This window comes from Aspergillus brunneoviolaceus, assembly GCF_003184695.1.
Source record: "Aspergillus brunneoviolaceus CBS 621.78 unplaced genomic scaffold BO95scaffold_83, whole genome shotgun sequence".
NCBI classification, from domain to species: domain Eukaryota; kingdom Fungi; phylum Ascomycota; class Eurotiomycetes; order Eurotiales; family Aspergillaceae; genus Aspergillus; species Aspergillus brunneoviolaceus.
The window spans coordinates 142,767-158,052 of NW_020290813.1; the positions used below are offsets into that span (position 1 = coordinate 142,767).

The following is a 15,286-nucleotide window of genomic DNA, read 5'->3' on the forward strand; positions in this document are numbered from 1 at the left end:
AAGTGGAAGCGACAGCAAAAAGACAATCCCCCGAACCAGAATCGAACTGGTGACTTTTCGGTTACAATTTCCATTACAGCCGAACGCCATGAACCAACTAGACCATCGGGGGTTGTTGTTGCAGTATCAGCAGCCAGCACAAACTATATAGATTCCAGCAGTAATCAAAAGTACAACGAAGGATATCGCCGCGCCACTTCCCCTGCCCGATCCGCCCTCCGCCGCTCTGGCGATACTGACTCCGCGACCGATACTGACTCCGCCGGCCCTACACTGCTCCTGCTGGGAAGACTGGCGGCGGAGATTCCCCGCGGCATCTCATACACGTTCGACGGCGGCACTTCTACCCCCGGTGGCGACTTAACCACAGTCCGTTCACACTGGTACTGATCTTGTTTCGCTTCTCGCCATCGTTCGCGCTCCGCCCACCCGCTCAATGGCAACTGGGACCACTCCTGCATGCGTGCATTCTTGGGGCGCATATCTGCGGACCTGCGGGTGGTCTGCACCACCATGCCTCCGTGCGAAGCATTGAGCTCGCGGATGGTGGTGAGGGCCTCGAATAACGCTTGCTCGGTGTCGGCAAGCCGCTGTTCGATCAGGTTCAGATACCCAAGCGGAAGCCCTCTGGCTCAGGTCAGCACCCGGTTGAACTACCGCCAAACGATCTGCCTTACCGTTTACCGCTTTCTGGATAGACACACTTGGATGGATCGGGGGAGCATTGTGTGCAGACTGGACTGGAGGCGAGTAGGCGGGTTAGTTGGGCTTAGATCGAGCATGTACCGTACATCTATAGAGCGGAGTCACATACAGCGTGCGGTCGCACTGGCACACGTTGGAGTTAGAAGGGTGTTCCCAGTGTCTACTCTCTGAGTCTCGTTCTTCCTGTTCTACTGACCTTGCATTTCTTTTGCCTGCATGGCTCGCAGGCAATGGGGCTGAGCGCTTGTTCGGTATCTGATTCCCTGAGCGTCATTCTACTAGTAATAGCGGGGAAATATATTTCTGATCCACTGACCTGACGGCATTCCGATTCTAATCGGACTCGATGAAGATGATGGTAGAAAATAGACAGCTATTACTAGATTCACACAACTACCCCGTCTGCATCGTTGCGATCGTAAATATCACCTGTTCTACTATCGTTCGGCTCCTTGCCACAATCGACTCTTTACCAGGGCACCTCATCCTCAGGTAGGGGTTGCAACTCGGGCCCGGGGAAAGAAACCTCCGGCGGGGGTTTCCTTCCCGGGCTGCGGCAGTCCAGGAGAACCCGCTGTGTGGTTTCTGCCTGGTGCCTTTTGTGGCTGCCTGACCTCTGGGTCAGGTGATCCATCTTAAAAAATATCACGTGATGGCATAAAGCAACCCAGACCACGTAAGCCACCTACTTATGCACCGTCGTTATTCATGGGTGCAGTAAGTATTAAAAGTTCCATATGGCCATTGCCCTCTATCCACCATCACCGAGTACAGATGCATTTAGAGTCTCTTGTGACTCCAGATCCTTCTTCCTTCACGTCTAACCCTTCTCATAGCTATACCAAGAATGGCCTTCCTTCCACCACCACAGAACACAACCTCGCCGAGCAACTCTCCGAGATGGCGAACTAGAAACCATATCGACCATTCTGCATGCATCGCGGCTACATCAGGACGGGGATCTAAGTCTTTGAGAGAGATCCAATCGATTGAATCCAGGCTACCGGGGGCTATCAGAGGAATTCAGGTGAGGTTACTTTTCTATGTACTTTCACTTTCAAGGTCATCCTCATGATACATACGGCGTCTGTTGTATACGAAATTCATTATAAGTAAGAGAATCAATATTCAAATGGACCAGAACCCAATCCATTTCTTTTGCATGTAGATAACCAAGCCCTTTGCTGGAGGGGTAGGTAACAGGTGCATTTGGTGCATATTCACCGACTACCACCACGGTGAGGATTGCAAACGCTGCAATGATGGCTGATTGAGTATGTTCCACCTGTGAGCTGGGCCCCCCTCCCCTCTGCTTGTCCTCTTGCCAATTCTACTTAATCACTCAGTGAGGAACTTTCCATCCTTCATCCCTCATCTTCATCCTTGTTCTGTCTTTCCATCACCATCCTCGCCTCACCACTATTACCACCTCACCACCTCACCACCTCACCTCCATCCTCATCTCGCTTCTAATCTCATTCTCCAATTCGCCCTCTTCTGAGCTCACAGCTCACAGCTCACAGTCTTCTTCGGAATTTATTTCTACATTGTCACCTTTGAACACACTTCCATTCCCCTCATCGTCCCCAGCTTCGTCCTCATCCTCATCCTCATCCTCATCCTCATCCTCACCCCCTTTTCCTTCCCCTTCCTTTTGCCCATTCTAGTCCTTCATTTTCTTTTTTCTCTTCGCATGTCGTCTTTACTTGTATCGTTGTTCCATCACGACACAACTTCCTATCATGTCTGAAAAGAACACTCTCATCGACATATTTCACCATGTCGCCTTGGCCCCCCAGCTTCCTGGAAGTCCAGACACAGAGCCGCAGAAAGTTGGCTACGGCCTCATCGAACGCCTACGCAGGGCCGTCAGAAACCTTCGCCACTATGCTGAAGATGACACAACGACTGTCTGGAAAAGCCTTCATGAGACTCTGAAAGAGTGTCGTGCGATTAACGATGGCAGGGTCCACAAGGCAGCTTTGGTGAGTGCGTTCCAGAGGCTGAGCCCAGATCACCCTATCATCGTGCACGTCGTCGAACACAACGCAGCCCTCCTTTTCCATCAAGCTCAGTAAGTCATTCTCGACCCCGGTGGAAGACCCCTTGATTCTGACGCACTTCTCTGCCAGGGACGATACCAGTGTGACCGTCGAAGCCTTCGAAGCCTCACCAAGTGCCGAGCCCACCATTGCGGCGCCCGGTGCGCTACAGTGGGATTTCCCCGGGGTGGCGATATCACTAGACCAGGCAGAATTTGACAAGCCATCTCTCCTAGAAAATATGGGGGAATTCCTGGAGAGAGCCAGTACAGAGCCCCTCGACGAGTTTGCGCCAAAATCACAAAAGGCGGGCGTCAAGGTGACTGAAACAAGAGACACCATGGATCCGGACTTGATCACCGACTTTCTGATCACAGTACTCGGCGTGAATGGCCGTCGAACCCAGCCAGTCCTCCTTCGCAAGCGCATCAAAGACGATGTATGCTGGAACAAAGCGGAGCGACCGTGGCGGCGTAGCCCTCTATGGCTCGTGCTTCGTGTCTGCCTCCAACGCCTGCTGTACTTGCGCTGGGCAGTGAATTGGGTCGCGTCTACTACAAGTCCCTGCTCTGTGTACTTCTAGCAGATCTACTGAGAGACCTCGTGGAATCACGCGCGGTGGGCCCGGAGCAATGGAGCTGGTTGAGGGCCAAACTTTGCCGTCGCCTCACCAAGCTGGAAACTATGAAGGATTCTCTATGCCCAGAGTCACAGGCTGCCTATACCCGACTCGCGAACCACCTGGAGCCTTTCTACACGGAGCAGATTGAGATTGCGAGCAGTGGCATTGAGCAGGAGTGGCATGACTTTAAGAAGAACTTCCTGCGTAAAGTACCAAAGCTACCACTCAGGGCTGGGGCAGCAGAGATGCACCTAAGTCTACCCAACAGCATAATCTATCTCCGCAATATCCTGCAACAGCCTCATGATGGTAATCCGAGGTCCCGCAACACGAATCTTGTCCACCCGGCGAGCAAGGCGAGCGCAGATATGACGGACGAGATTACCACATTGTTCAAGGTTTACTCATCCCTAGCTGAGTTGGAGCAGTCAATAGATTCCGGTGAATGGAGGGCTCCAGCGGCTGGCCTAGTTCAGAGCATCGGCGCTTGCACTAAAATTGCCGACAGAATCGAGGACTATCTTCAAAGAGTTGCGGGCGCCTATGACAGAGATCCGGAGCAATTCAGCCTCTTCATCTTGAACATATTTGAGCTGTGGTTCTATATGGACAAATGCGCGACCGTCGGCTACCCGCTGCTTCTCGAGTTCCATCCGGTATTCCGCCCAGAGCTACTTGATGTCTTGCTCCTCTCTAGACGAACCGACCTAGACCGTCTGCATGCGATTCAGCTCCATCTTCATGAAAGATGCGCGACAGTAGCTGACTCAAGCGTGTCAATCTTTGCAGACCCGGCTCCGGGTTGCTTTGCTGATCGATACATGGAGCTCGACGTCGGGAAAAGCTTGAGAGAACTACAGAAAGCCATTGAAGATGCATCTCAGACTTCAAGCCAGAGAAAGCTAAAAGAGCTCCAGAAAGTGAATAGAGAGTTCGAATTTTTGACTACGGAGTGGTCATCAAGTGACTGTACCCAGCGAAAGAACCCTGACGGTACTCATGATATTCGCGATTGCAGTCACTGCTACTACTATCGAAGTCGAAAACGTCTAGAGATCAGCGCTCATGAAGCGTATCTGCCTTGCGACGGAAAGATGGCCGAAAAAAGAGCCATTGTTTTTGAGTTGGAAATCCCCGAAGCATTTGCCGCCTACCGCAGTGCTACGTGGCATCTCATTGTTCGATTTGGTCCTAAACTAGCCTCACCGAATGCAATGGCACCGATGAAGCTGCTGAGTGAGTACGCGAATCTTTCCGGATACTTCAGAGAGAATGCACTCCGCGGAGGGTTCTCTCTAGCCTCGCCTACCAAGTCGTTCTTGGATACCCATTACAAATGGCGGCAATTCCCAATCGCCGAGGAAAGCGTGCTGTTTCCGTCGGGTTTGACCTTCAAGTACTATGATAATCAAGTACTATGATAAAGGTCGCAAGGTATGGGGAGGGGACTTGCCAAAAACACTCACATTTGCGCATCACTTTGCCCTTGCCCTCCCATCAAATCTTCCCCTTGCACAGCTGTACTCTTCATCAAGTTTCGCTCCGGACGGACCAGGGCCTTCGTCATATGAAGCTCTTGCGGAATCACGGAAGCGTCCTTCTGCAGTGACCGTCCATGAGTTTCTCGCACATCAGAGCTTGATGGCCGGCAAGCAACGTCGGTGGATTTCGATCCTTTCTGAACTCGGATCGTCGAACATCAATTTCAGCGCGCACGAAACAATGGCCCTTCTGCAGCATCTCGCCTTGCAGGCTGGCCCCTGGCAGCAGGGAGAATCTTTGAGAGTCATACATTCTGTCTTCCACGAAGCCGTCTTCTGCAAGCGACTGATTCAACAAATTGATCAACACGTTTCGTTGATCACCTCGAACTGGCGCGAGGTCATGTACATGGAAACGATGCTGACTTTGACGATGCGAGTGTGCAGCCTGGGGTGTGATGAAGTGTCAAGATGCGCCAACGAACTGCTGCTAAAGATCCGCAGTGTGACGCATCGTTGGATCCACCACCTACGCAACGAAGCACGCAAAGCTGTAGAGGTCGATGTCGCGGACAGAACAGCGCGATACTGCTTCTTGGCCGCTCTCCTCTGTCGCCGCACATTTGATCGAACGACTAGCGCCTCAATTGATGCGGCCTCCACTCAAACATGGACTGAAGCCACACTTTCCATGCAGGAAAGCCTGGTCATAGATGCGAGTAGTTTCGATGCATTCACTCGGAGGATGCTAGTCCGCGACATCAAGATGTCCAATCGACTGTGCCAGGTGATTCAGTTCGCGGTCAGGTGGTATCCCTCAAGCGTGAATGCAGCCATCGACAGAGTATGGTTCAGTGCGCGTGAGGGACAACATACTATCTGGCAGCAAGAAGAAAATGGCTGGATAAGTGCCACAGCCTGCGGTGCTGATGAAGAGCGAGATCAATATCGCCGGCTCCACATCCTGGAAGGCCACTTCTTGATCGACGGCAAGCCTCTGGGGAAGCTCCCAGCCGACATCCGTAACTCAGATGTGCTCAAGGAACTGTTCGGCAACGAGAGACTCAGTGCTTTCCCATCGAGTCTGCCCGGGATGAGTTATAGACTGGCGCTGGCTAGGAACGGCTATGAGGTTCACTTGGGTTACCGAGGTCAGGACCTCGTGATCTGGGCCTGCAAGGAGAGCCAAACTTTGGAGCATGTTCCTCGGTCTGTGTTTGGTAGTGGCACAAAACCGGACTTACCATACTCCTTACTTCGTGACTGTGTGCACTGGATCAATATCAAAACGGGAATCCTCCAGGCGAGGCGTATACCACAAATCTGGAGAGAGAGGCCGGGCGACTGGAAGATCAACATCCGAACCCAGCAGGCTAACCGACGCAAGTCATATCTGGTTGACCCCCGTTCGCAACTCGCAATGACGATAGCTAGCATTTTCACTCATTTCGAAAAAGCCGCAGAGCTGACAATCTATCAACCGCCGCAAGCCATGCTCTCGGTCGAGTTGAAGGCAATGAACCTCAGATTCTATGTCAACCAGAGACAGCGCCTGCAGTGCACTCAATTGAGCGCAGAGATTGACCCCAATCAAGACGCTGGTACACTTTATGGACTCCAAAGTATGCTAGTACTTCGAAATATCTACAATCGTTCACAGCGCAGTATCATTGTTCCCGTGGGCAGCATCAAAATCGAGCGCCAAGGCATACATGTTTTGGTCAAGAAAGAGAACAATGGGAACTATGGGAGGTATCAGATTAACGGAGTTCTCGGTCGGCTTCACTGCCCTGCCGAGCCACTACTTCTTTACACAAAAGCCCAGCTTCATGCATTCACTTCCTTCGTTTCTCCAGACCCGTTGACAGGGCGTACCAGTACAGAAGAGGCATTGGCTTGTTTAGAGTCCGCCTCCTCATTACCGTGGAGACCTCTCGAGTCCAACATCGTGGATCTGTTACAAGGAATCTCCGGGCTCACGCCGGTGCGGGAGTACTATCCTCCCGGAAAAAAGGTCCAACAGATGGTGAGGTGGAATAAGGAACTGACAGTGTCTATACAGCATGAAGCGTATCAGCCAACCATCGAGTCGATTCTGAAGAGGTCACAGAGACTTTCTCTCTTCCAACCAGGTATCCCGCCTCGCGGAATCAACACTAGCGGGAGTCAAGTATATCTGCGAGATAGAGCTCTTTGGCGCCGCTCTTTGTACGAGCGATCGGACACATGGAACGAGGACAAAGTGCAAGAAATCGTTGATGAGGTATATGTTTCGCGTGCTAGATATCGTTCGTCCACGCGGGCGAAGAATGTGCGTGAGATTGTCTCCCTGCTCCGAGAACGGCCTTCAGAGATCGCAACGACGGATCATCTCGCCCATGTCATACAGCGCTGGAACCACGTCGGGGGCTATGACGGCAAGTTCATTCCCTCCACTGTGAAGGCCGCCATATCGATTGACCTTGCGGCCAATTGGGGTCGCTTGGTTCGGCTTTGCGCTGAGAGTCAAACGCGTGATGTACACTATTTGATGTTCAACCTCGGTCTTATAGCCTATTCGCAGAATGTCAGCATGACGGCCCTTCGTGTCCTAGCAGCCTTTGTCACTTTGGACGAGCTGAAGAAGATAAGACTACCCCAGCACGAAGCCTTTGAGCAAGTTCGCGAAAACGTCAAGCCGGGTTCTCGATTGCTTCTCGAGCTGGTGGAACCAGCGTTGATCAAGTTTACAGCTCCGACCCCGGTCAAGAGGCCTAAGCATTCTACCACATGCTTGAAAGCAGCAACTATCGCTGAACATGAAAGGGCCAAGGAAGAACACGAATCTCAGTGTAATAGCGAAAGTCAACGCCTCGTGACCTTCATTCTTTCCCAATGGCCCTGCTTGGAGCCCTCACTCGATGGATTCTCGTCAGAATTCGTGAACGTGATGGACGCCCTGGACCTAATCAAGCCAGTATGGTCGCGTCGTTACAAGAACATGCAACTTCTTGCCCATATCGAGGAAGTACAAAAGGTATTGAATGCCCACGGCAATGTGAGAGCCAACAGACCACAAGATTCACCAGCAAAGCGGACACGTGGAGTACTTTGATTCGCGCTCTGGCAGTCATCCAAGAGTTGCAGTTGAGCTCGGACGTGACCTGCTCCATACACCAGGCCCGCCGCTCGCGCAGGCTGAACACCATCATCAGAAATGCGCGAAAAAGATGCCCCACCATCCCACCGACCCGCGGAGAAGACGCGATGATCGGCCAGTGTCTACTGGAGAGATTGATGAACTTGAAAGCATAGTGAAGAGCATGATCAACTCGGACTGTCCTGTGAGATCCAGATATGGTCGAGACTTGCAAGTGAGCATCCATGCGCTGAAGGATAAAGACCAGGAACCGAACAAGTCCCGATCACCCAAATTGTCCTACTGGAAAGGGCTCAAGAGATACAACGAGGAGATTCGAGATACGCAGGATGTGGTGGACTCTCACTATCGGCAGATTTGTTCAGCTCTTCTAGCTGGGAATTCGAGACTGTATTGGTTGCTGAAAGGCAATATCGCACCATGCATCACCACGGTCACTATCTTGCAGCAGCTTAGGGGGTCGCTCGTACGGTTCGGGCCGCGAATGAAAGAAGCCATCATATCATACGCGCTCGAGATCGTCAAGCTACAACGCCTGTTGCGGATCAGAGAATTCTTCGCTAGACGTGATGACAGCCGGCTCGATCAAGAGTACTGTCAGAAGGACCATGCGGTGTGGAATCACATGAAATACTCGGACTGGATTCTCTTTGAAATCGATGCGAATATGCAGATACGGCAGGAACAGGTAACGGTTGCTCTTGAAATGATCGCTCCAACCTCGGGCTCGAATTCTGTCCTACAGATGAACATGGGACAAGGAAAGACTTCAGTGATCACGCCGATGGTGGCATGCGCGTTGGCCAATGGCAAGATTCTCGCTCGGTTGCTCGTGCCAAGTGCGCTTCTCACCCAGACGGCTCAGATTTTACAGACACATATCGGAGGTCTTGCTGGTCGAGAAGTGCTGCATATCCCGTTCTCCCGACGAACGCCAACAACGCCGCAAGTGATATCAGAGTTTCGGAGATTACATGAGAGCACACTTCGTCAATCCGGTATCATCTTGGGTGTTCCCGAACATGCGTTGTCCTTCAAGTTGAGTGGCCTTCAGCGAGTTTCCGATGTCAAGATCGCCGAGGCTACTGAAATGGTAGCGATCCAAAAATGGATCGATCGACATGGCCGGGATCTTCTCGACGAATGTGATTTCACCCTCGCGGTCAAGACACGGCTCATTTATCCCAGCGGCTCCCAGCTTGTTGTCGATGGATACCCCGATCGCTGGGAGGTCACGATGAATGTGTTAGGGTTGGTCGCGGATCATCTACGAGACTTAGCACGGGAGTTCCCGCGCAGCATTGATGTGATCGAAAGGGAAGATGTCGCATTTCCGATCGCATATTTGTTGAGAAACGACGTTGAGTTGGCTCTGATGAAAAGAGTTGTGAACGATGCTTGTACTGGTCGGGGTGGAATCTTGCCGATGCAAGGTCGCGGCGCCGCTGAGATTGAGGCCGTGCGCATGTTTCTTTCAGACCCGGCCGTTGATGACTCGGTCACCGAGAGTCTCCAGCAGATCTTCGAGGATAAGCCTCAGACGCTTAAGAGAATGTATCTGCTGCGAGGCCTGGTGGTTCATCAGATCCTGCTGCTATGTCTGAAGAAGAGATGGAATGTGCAGTACGGCTTGCATCCTGACCGAGACCCAATTGCCGTGCCATTCCATGCCAAGGGTGTTCCATCGAACCAAGCGGAGTGGGGTCACCCAGATGTGGCCATTCTATTCATCTGCCTTGCATTCTATCACGAGGGTCTGAGCCAGGAGCAATGTCGACAGTGCTTGGAGGCTGTTCTCAGAGCGGATGATCCGGCTACCGAATATGACCGCTGGACGGAGACATCAGCAATTATGCCAGGAAGCTTACGACACTGGAATCTAATCAACGTGAACGATTATGATCAGGGTTTTATGATCTGGCAGCATCTACGGTTTTCGACGACGGTGATCAACTACTATCTGAAGAACTTTGTCTTTCCTGTGCACGCAAAGCAGTTTGCTATCAAGCTTCAGATGTCAGGATGGGACGTGCCTTATTTCAGGAACTCTCCCGACACCTCTGACGGTACAACGACTGTAAAACCGGGCCTAACCACCGGCTTTAGTGGGACCAACGACAACCGCAGATTGCTACCCCTAACGATGGAACAACATGATCTTCCCGAACTGTCGCATACGAACGCAGAGGTCCTCACCTACCTGCTCCAGAGAAGGAACAGGGAGTATCGAGCTGCGGTCTTCAAAGGAAAGCGTATGTCTGAAACAGAGCTGCTGTGTAGCTTGACCAAAACCAAAGTCCGCACCTTGATTGACGCAGGCGCTTTTGTCCTCGAGATGGACAATCTGAGCCTGGTAAAGACATGGTTGATGCATGACAATGATACCCAAGCTGCGGTTTACTTTGGGCCGGACAATCAGCCGCAGGTTTGCTCACGGACAGGAAAGTGTCTACCACTGATCGCAACTCCGTATGCGGATGATATGACGGATTGCTTAATCTATCTCGATCAAGCACATACTCGAGGTACAGATCTGAAACTCCCGGCAGATGCTCGGGGAGCCCTTACCTTGGGTCTCAATCAGACGAAGGACCATACTGTGCAGGCAGCCATGAGGCTCCGACAGCTCGGGACAACGCAGTCTGTGGTTTTTATCCCACCTCCAGAAGTGCATTATAATATTCTTGACGTCTGCGGCAAGCACCAGGACGAGCAACTCGACTCCTCCGATGTTGTGTACTGGCTATTGCACCAGACCTGTGCCAGTAACAGGGATCTCGAGCCGCTCTACAATGCGCAAGGCGTCGACTTCTGTCGCCGTATTCAGGCCGCTGAAGACTACCCTAACTTCATTAAGAACCATCATCAGCGGAGGTACTACATGGGGATCCTGCAGCAGCCCGAGCAGCAGTCTTTGGAGCAACTGTACAAGCCGGAGCCCACCGATGCGAGCGATGGAGACTCGGATTCGTCGAATGATTTCACATATTCGGGCCGAGCCGCGAACTTCATTGGAGTTCTGCGACAGCGACGCACGGAAGGCAAAGATATCCACCATTCGGCCATCGCCAGTTCAGCGCAAGAAGAAGTCGAGCAAGAACGAGAGGTTGCTTACGAGGTTGAAGAAGAGCGGGAGGTTGAGCGTCCTAAGTTGCTGAAGCCGTACATTTACCCCGGCTTGCATCAATCCCTATCGCAGTTTGGGAAGACTGGTTCCCTCGAGGGTGTGGGGTATGTGACCGCGGAGAGTATGATACTTGCAACTGAACTAGGTGGCAAGTATAAAGACCAGGTGGGTCCGAGCCTGCCGCATCTATACGTATCGGTGGAGTTCACCAAGACGGTCAAGCTGAAGTCTGGAGAAAACATGGATGAACTGACGGTACGTTACTCATGACTAACGATCAAGCCTCCATGTGCTGACAGATGTAACTCCCTCAGCGCCCGGTGAACTGGCTACTTTGCAACATCAAAACTGAGATGGCAATTGTGGTCACCCCCGAAGAAGCCGAAGACCTGATTCCCATCCTCCGCACTGAGGCAGCACCATCGATGCACCTCATGACCTACGCAGCGCCGGTCACCAAGCGCATGCAGCACTTCAGCAACCTTGACTACTACACCGTCCCCCCTCTCCCGGTCGCAAACTATGTGCCCGCCTTCCTGGCGTTCGAGGTTGGCATCTTCGCTGGAAGACTCTATTTCGGTCCCCGTGAGTACGAAGAGATCCTGGACCGCCTGGCTCTCGGATGGGACGATGTGGCCGGTAGCGCGGTGACTCCTGCGGAAGGGTCCTCACTCAACATGGCCTTCCTGCAGGAGTGGCTGGCGTTGAGACGGCAAGGCCAAGATATATCCCATACGCCGATGGGCTATGTTTGTCAAGGCCGGAGGCTGCGTTCCGACCACCCATTCTTTGTGGAGTCCGATACCCGCAAGACCACAGACAGTTTCCTCCCTTCGTCTCGGAAGACTGTGAGTTTTGAGGAGCAGGAAGAGTACTCTGATAGTAACGAGGGAGTGGAGGATGAGGCGGAACAAATCGATCTGGGCGTGGAGGGGAATGAGGACTTTGAAGAGGAGATTTAGGGCGCTGCAAGGGTAAGGATAGGAGGATTGGAGAAAGCAATGAGTTTGGTGTTGAGCTTTTGTGGGAGGATGTCACGGGAGGTGGTCATGTATTTGTGGGAGCTTTCAGAGTGGTATGCTGTTCATGATGTCACATTCTCGTGCCATCAATCTACAATGTCAAGTATCCCATTTGTTGAGATATGGCTTGGATTAGATGCGTGCCTGACATTCAATCATGGTGGTTGGAAACTAGATGTTGGCAAGAAAGTCCATAGGACGAAGGAATTCTGAGAAATTCAATGATGCTTCCGCAATGGCCAGACACAATTTGAAGCGTGCTTACGGCGGGCTACTCGTCTTAATCACATTGCTGCCTGACCAACCACTTAAGCGCGCGCCACCTTAACCTGCTTACCCCCCTCAAGAATCTAAACAACGCGTATCCCCCCCCCGATTAACTATAGTGCTTTGAAGACATTATAGCTTCACCGCCCAACGGACCGCTTTTTTTCTGACCTGACCCTAATATTGAAATTATGTATAAGATTTTCTAATAAAAATCCTTAATGTAAAAATATCTTCGGCCTGAAATCTAAGTTTCCAATAGCCCTAAAAATCATAGTTATGTGACTTTACTGAGGCCAAGCGGGCTTCAGTCTTCCGCAACCACTAATACTACACCAGCTCCCTGACACCTCTCGGTTCCCCTGCGTAGCTGTATTATTTTTTTTGAGCCGCCGGTTGAGCTGAGTTGTGGAAACCCAAGTACCGTAGTCAGCTGGCTGCGCCACAGTAAGCCTAGCTGTTGATGCGCATAACCCAACTTGAAAGCCTGCTCCAACCCGTGTGCAAGAACGCGGATTGTGTGTATGACACTACGCCTTCTTCTGATCTAGGTCACTAAGGCAGCGAATCTGCAAGCCTTGCAAAGTACGGTAGAGATATACACAGTCCCATTGCTAGTGTTGTGCTGTGTCGTCCACGTACGTTGTGCTCGTCCTGAGTGCAGCCGCCCTGTCCGTTCTGGGTATGTATTGTACTTTACCCCTCCTCGGTAATATTCGGCTGTACAGTACAGTACTTTTAAAGTATAGTACTTTTGACCAAGTCGACCAGATCAATACCTCAGACTTCGAATACCAATCTGTGTTCAATCCCTACTTTGGCGGAGTGGCGAAGTTGATCAGCTTTGGTTCACACATTTACATACAGTACCTTGCACTTTGCATCCCCCCCCTAAGTGACCAATCGGATCTTTCCTATAACTTCCAATTTACAAGTCAGCGTGGGACTTTTAGATGTAGAATTCTGGAACAAGACTTTCGTCCTGTACAGCACTTTGTCCGGTAGAGATCAATCGCTCCCCCAGGCGATAGTTTGTATCGCCGATCTATTCTATATGGGCCCCAGACTAGGGCAGGCGGCCTTTGCACCCTACATATGCTTGTTGTTTTCTTTGATTTATTTTTTTTCTTGAGTTTACTTTCTGTTTATCTTTCGTTTTTCCTGAGAAAAAAAAAGTTAATCTTGCTAACTTTTTTTTGTTTACCTTGTCCATAAATATCAGTCAGCCTTGCCGTCAGCCTTGCCCTACTTCTTAGTTTTCCTCCATAGTTCCTCCATCAGTCAACAGCCCGTTCAACGCCCATTTCATCGACCAAACATAAGATACCATTAAAAGTCCACTTTTAAGGCCAGAAAGCACACTAATAATACACCAAAACGTATAGAGAAACATTTGTCCCCATCTGCTGGCTCCGTGAGGAGCTTCGACGACAAGCCCCTCAATCTGCATCCGCCATGCTCACATCACTATCGTCCCCGCCCGCATGAAGCCCATCGTGCGCCACAAAAGCACTGCGAATCAGGTGTTGGAGCTGTGCAACGCGACGCGTCCGCTCCAAGGACCAGGGCGCGCCGACGAGGCTGTAGATCAAGTCCACCGCGCCCCCCAAGCGGCAACACGCCTCTATGACCAGCCCCAGCCACGGCCGGAGCTCCTCCGACGGGTTCGGGTCCATCAGAAGAACCTCACGTCCCCCGCAGATCTCCACCAGGGTCTGCCATAACTCCGTTTTGGTCATGGTGAGCTTCTCATCCCACTTGTGGAGCAAGTCGGTCGCTCGGATGTTATAGTCTGTAGCTGCTGTGCCTGCCAACTTCTGCAAGGCCAGCTTTTGGGCTTCGCTGCCATGCAGACCCCGTAGAGCCCCGCCCGTAAGGGATTCGTCGTGGACTGTTAGCAGGCCGAGTAGGCTTGATCGGAACTGCAAGGTCCGGTAGAGCTGTTCGGCGGCCTCGATCCCGGCGTGAAAGGGGAAGGTTGTGCTCTCGCGCGGGAGACCGAAGTAGGCCCAGTCGGCCTGCAGGAGGTTGTTGAAGAGGGCAGCGGCAGGTGGAGAACGCCCGTAGACGAGGCTGGGATCGTTTCCAAGGGTTGGTCGGAGAAGGATCGGTCGGACCTGGGCAGAGTCATCGAATGAGTATTATTCTTTCTTTGCTCGAGGAGAATAGAGTAGATGTGTTTGCGGGGCGGCAGAGAAGAGAAACGGTAAGGGATATATGACGATGCTATAGACACACCTCTTCTTCGCCTGCATGAGCATCTGTAGGTCTCAGGCCATGCATAATTGTCACAGGTTGGAAGGCATAGTGGCTGCTGCCATGGCTCATCGTGCCCTTTGGTGGGTGTATGGGGGCCTGGGTTCGGCGCACGATTTTGCCTAGTATAAGAAATATGATTCTGCTTGAGAAGGAAGAAGAGTGTCAACTCGAACATTCAAGAAATCTCTTAAGATGTATGGAGTTTTCCATCTTATATATCCATCTTCATCCACCTTTATCCATTCTGTCGACCTCTGTTCATCTGTTCAGGTATGGGCATCAAAGGAAAAGAAAAAACCCTACCAATCTGTCCGGCTGCAGAACAGTAATTTCCTTGACCTTGCTTTGCCGACCGGTACTATTCGTTATGACTCCTATGAGGCGCCTGCGAGTGCGAATGTGTAAATTACCGGCTAGATCATGCATGAAAAGGAAGCCGTTGGTATCAATCAACGCAATATCAAAGTCGGTTGGTCGACGACCTCCGTTGACGAGGAGAGGCGACGTGTCTTGCCGTCAAGTCGAAAAAAGAGAGGTCCAGGAACCATCCAAGGTTTTTCGACGCTAACCTACGTACTAAGGCAGGATGTAAGCAGAGAACGTGTTAGTACTCATTTTAAAC

The 15,286-nt window shown here is 51.6% G+C and overlaps 3 protein-coding genes and 1 non-coding gene across 4 annotated transcripts; 1 reads left to right on the forward strand and 3 right to left on the reverse strand.

Moving 5' to 3' along the window:
* Nucleotides 1–26: 26 nt before the first annotated feature.
* On the reverse strand, nucleotides 27–112 carry BO95DRAFT_t278. Its single transcript has one exon. It is a non-coding gene; the product is annotated as a tRNA-Tyr (tRNA).
* Nucleotides 113–157: 45 nt separating this feature from the next.
* BO95DRAFT_485665 (Zn(II)2Cys6 transcription factor domain-containing protein) lies at nucleotides 158–1,176 on the reverse strand. The gene is made up of 5 exons (XM_025590415.1): nucleotides 1,022–1,176; nucleotides 902–960; nucleotides 815–828; nucleotides 678–740; nucleotides 158–627 (listed from the first exon to the last, which is right to left on the reverse strand). The coding sequence occupies exons 1-5, from the start codon at nucleotides 1,029–1,031 to the stop codon at nucleotides 165–167; spliced, it is 609 nt and encodes a 202-aa protein (XP_025437744.1). The 5' UTR covers nucleotides 1,032–1,176; the 3' UTR covers nucleotides 158–164.
* Nucleotides 1,177–2,447: 1,271 nt separating this feature from the next.
* On the forward strand, nucleotides 2,448–12,371 carry BO95DRAFT_507300 (uncharacterized protein; the record flags this gene model as incomplete). The annotated part of the gene is made up of 6 exons (XM_025591244.1): nucleotides 2,448–2,779; nucleotides 2,838–3,186; nucleotides 3,225–4,781; nucleotides 4,804–7,887; nucleotides 7,919–11,371; nucleotides 11,431–12,371. The coding sequence occupies 6 exons, from the start codon at nucleotides 2,448–2,450 to the stop codon at nucleotides 12,076–12,078; spliced, it is 9,423 nt and encodes a 3,140-aa protein (XP_025437745.1). The 3' UTR covers nucleotides 12,079–12,371.
* A 1,433-nt stretch (nucleotides 12,372–13,804) lies between these two features.
* BO95DRAFT_485667 (uncharacterized protein) lies at nucleotides 13,805–14,733 on the reverse strand (the record flags this gene model as incomplete). Its single annotated transcript, XM_025590416.1, has 2 exons — nucleotides 13,805–14,522; nucleotides 14,644–14,733. The coding sequence occupies 2 exons, from the start codon at nucleotides 14,731–14,733 to the stop codon at nucleotides 13,845–13,847; spliced, it is 768 nt and encodes a 255-aa protein (XP_025437746.1). The 3' UTR covers nucleotides 13,805–13,844.
* Nucleotides 14,734–15,286: the final 553 nt, after the last annotated feature.

Bases quoted from the DNA above. Each gene is read 5' to 3' on its own strand.
- BO95DRAFT_485665 (XM_025590415.1), bottom strand. The intron at 628-677 runs GTAAGGCAGATC...GACCTGAGCCAG, and splicing joins TATCCAGAAAGCGGTAAACG to AGGGCTTCCGCTTGGGTATC.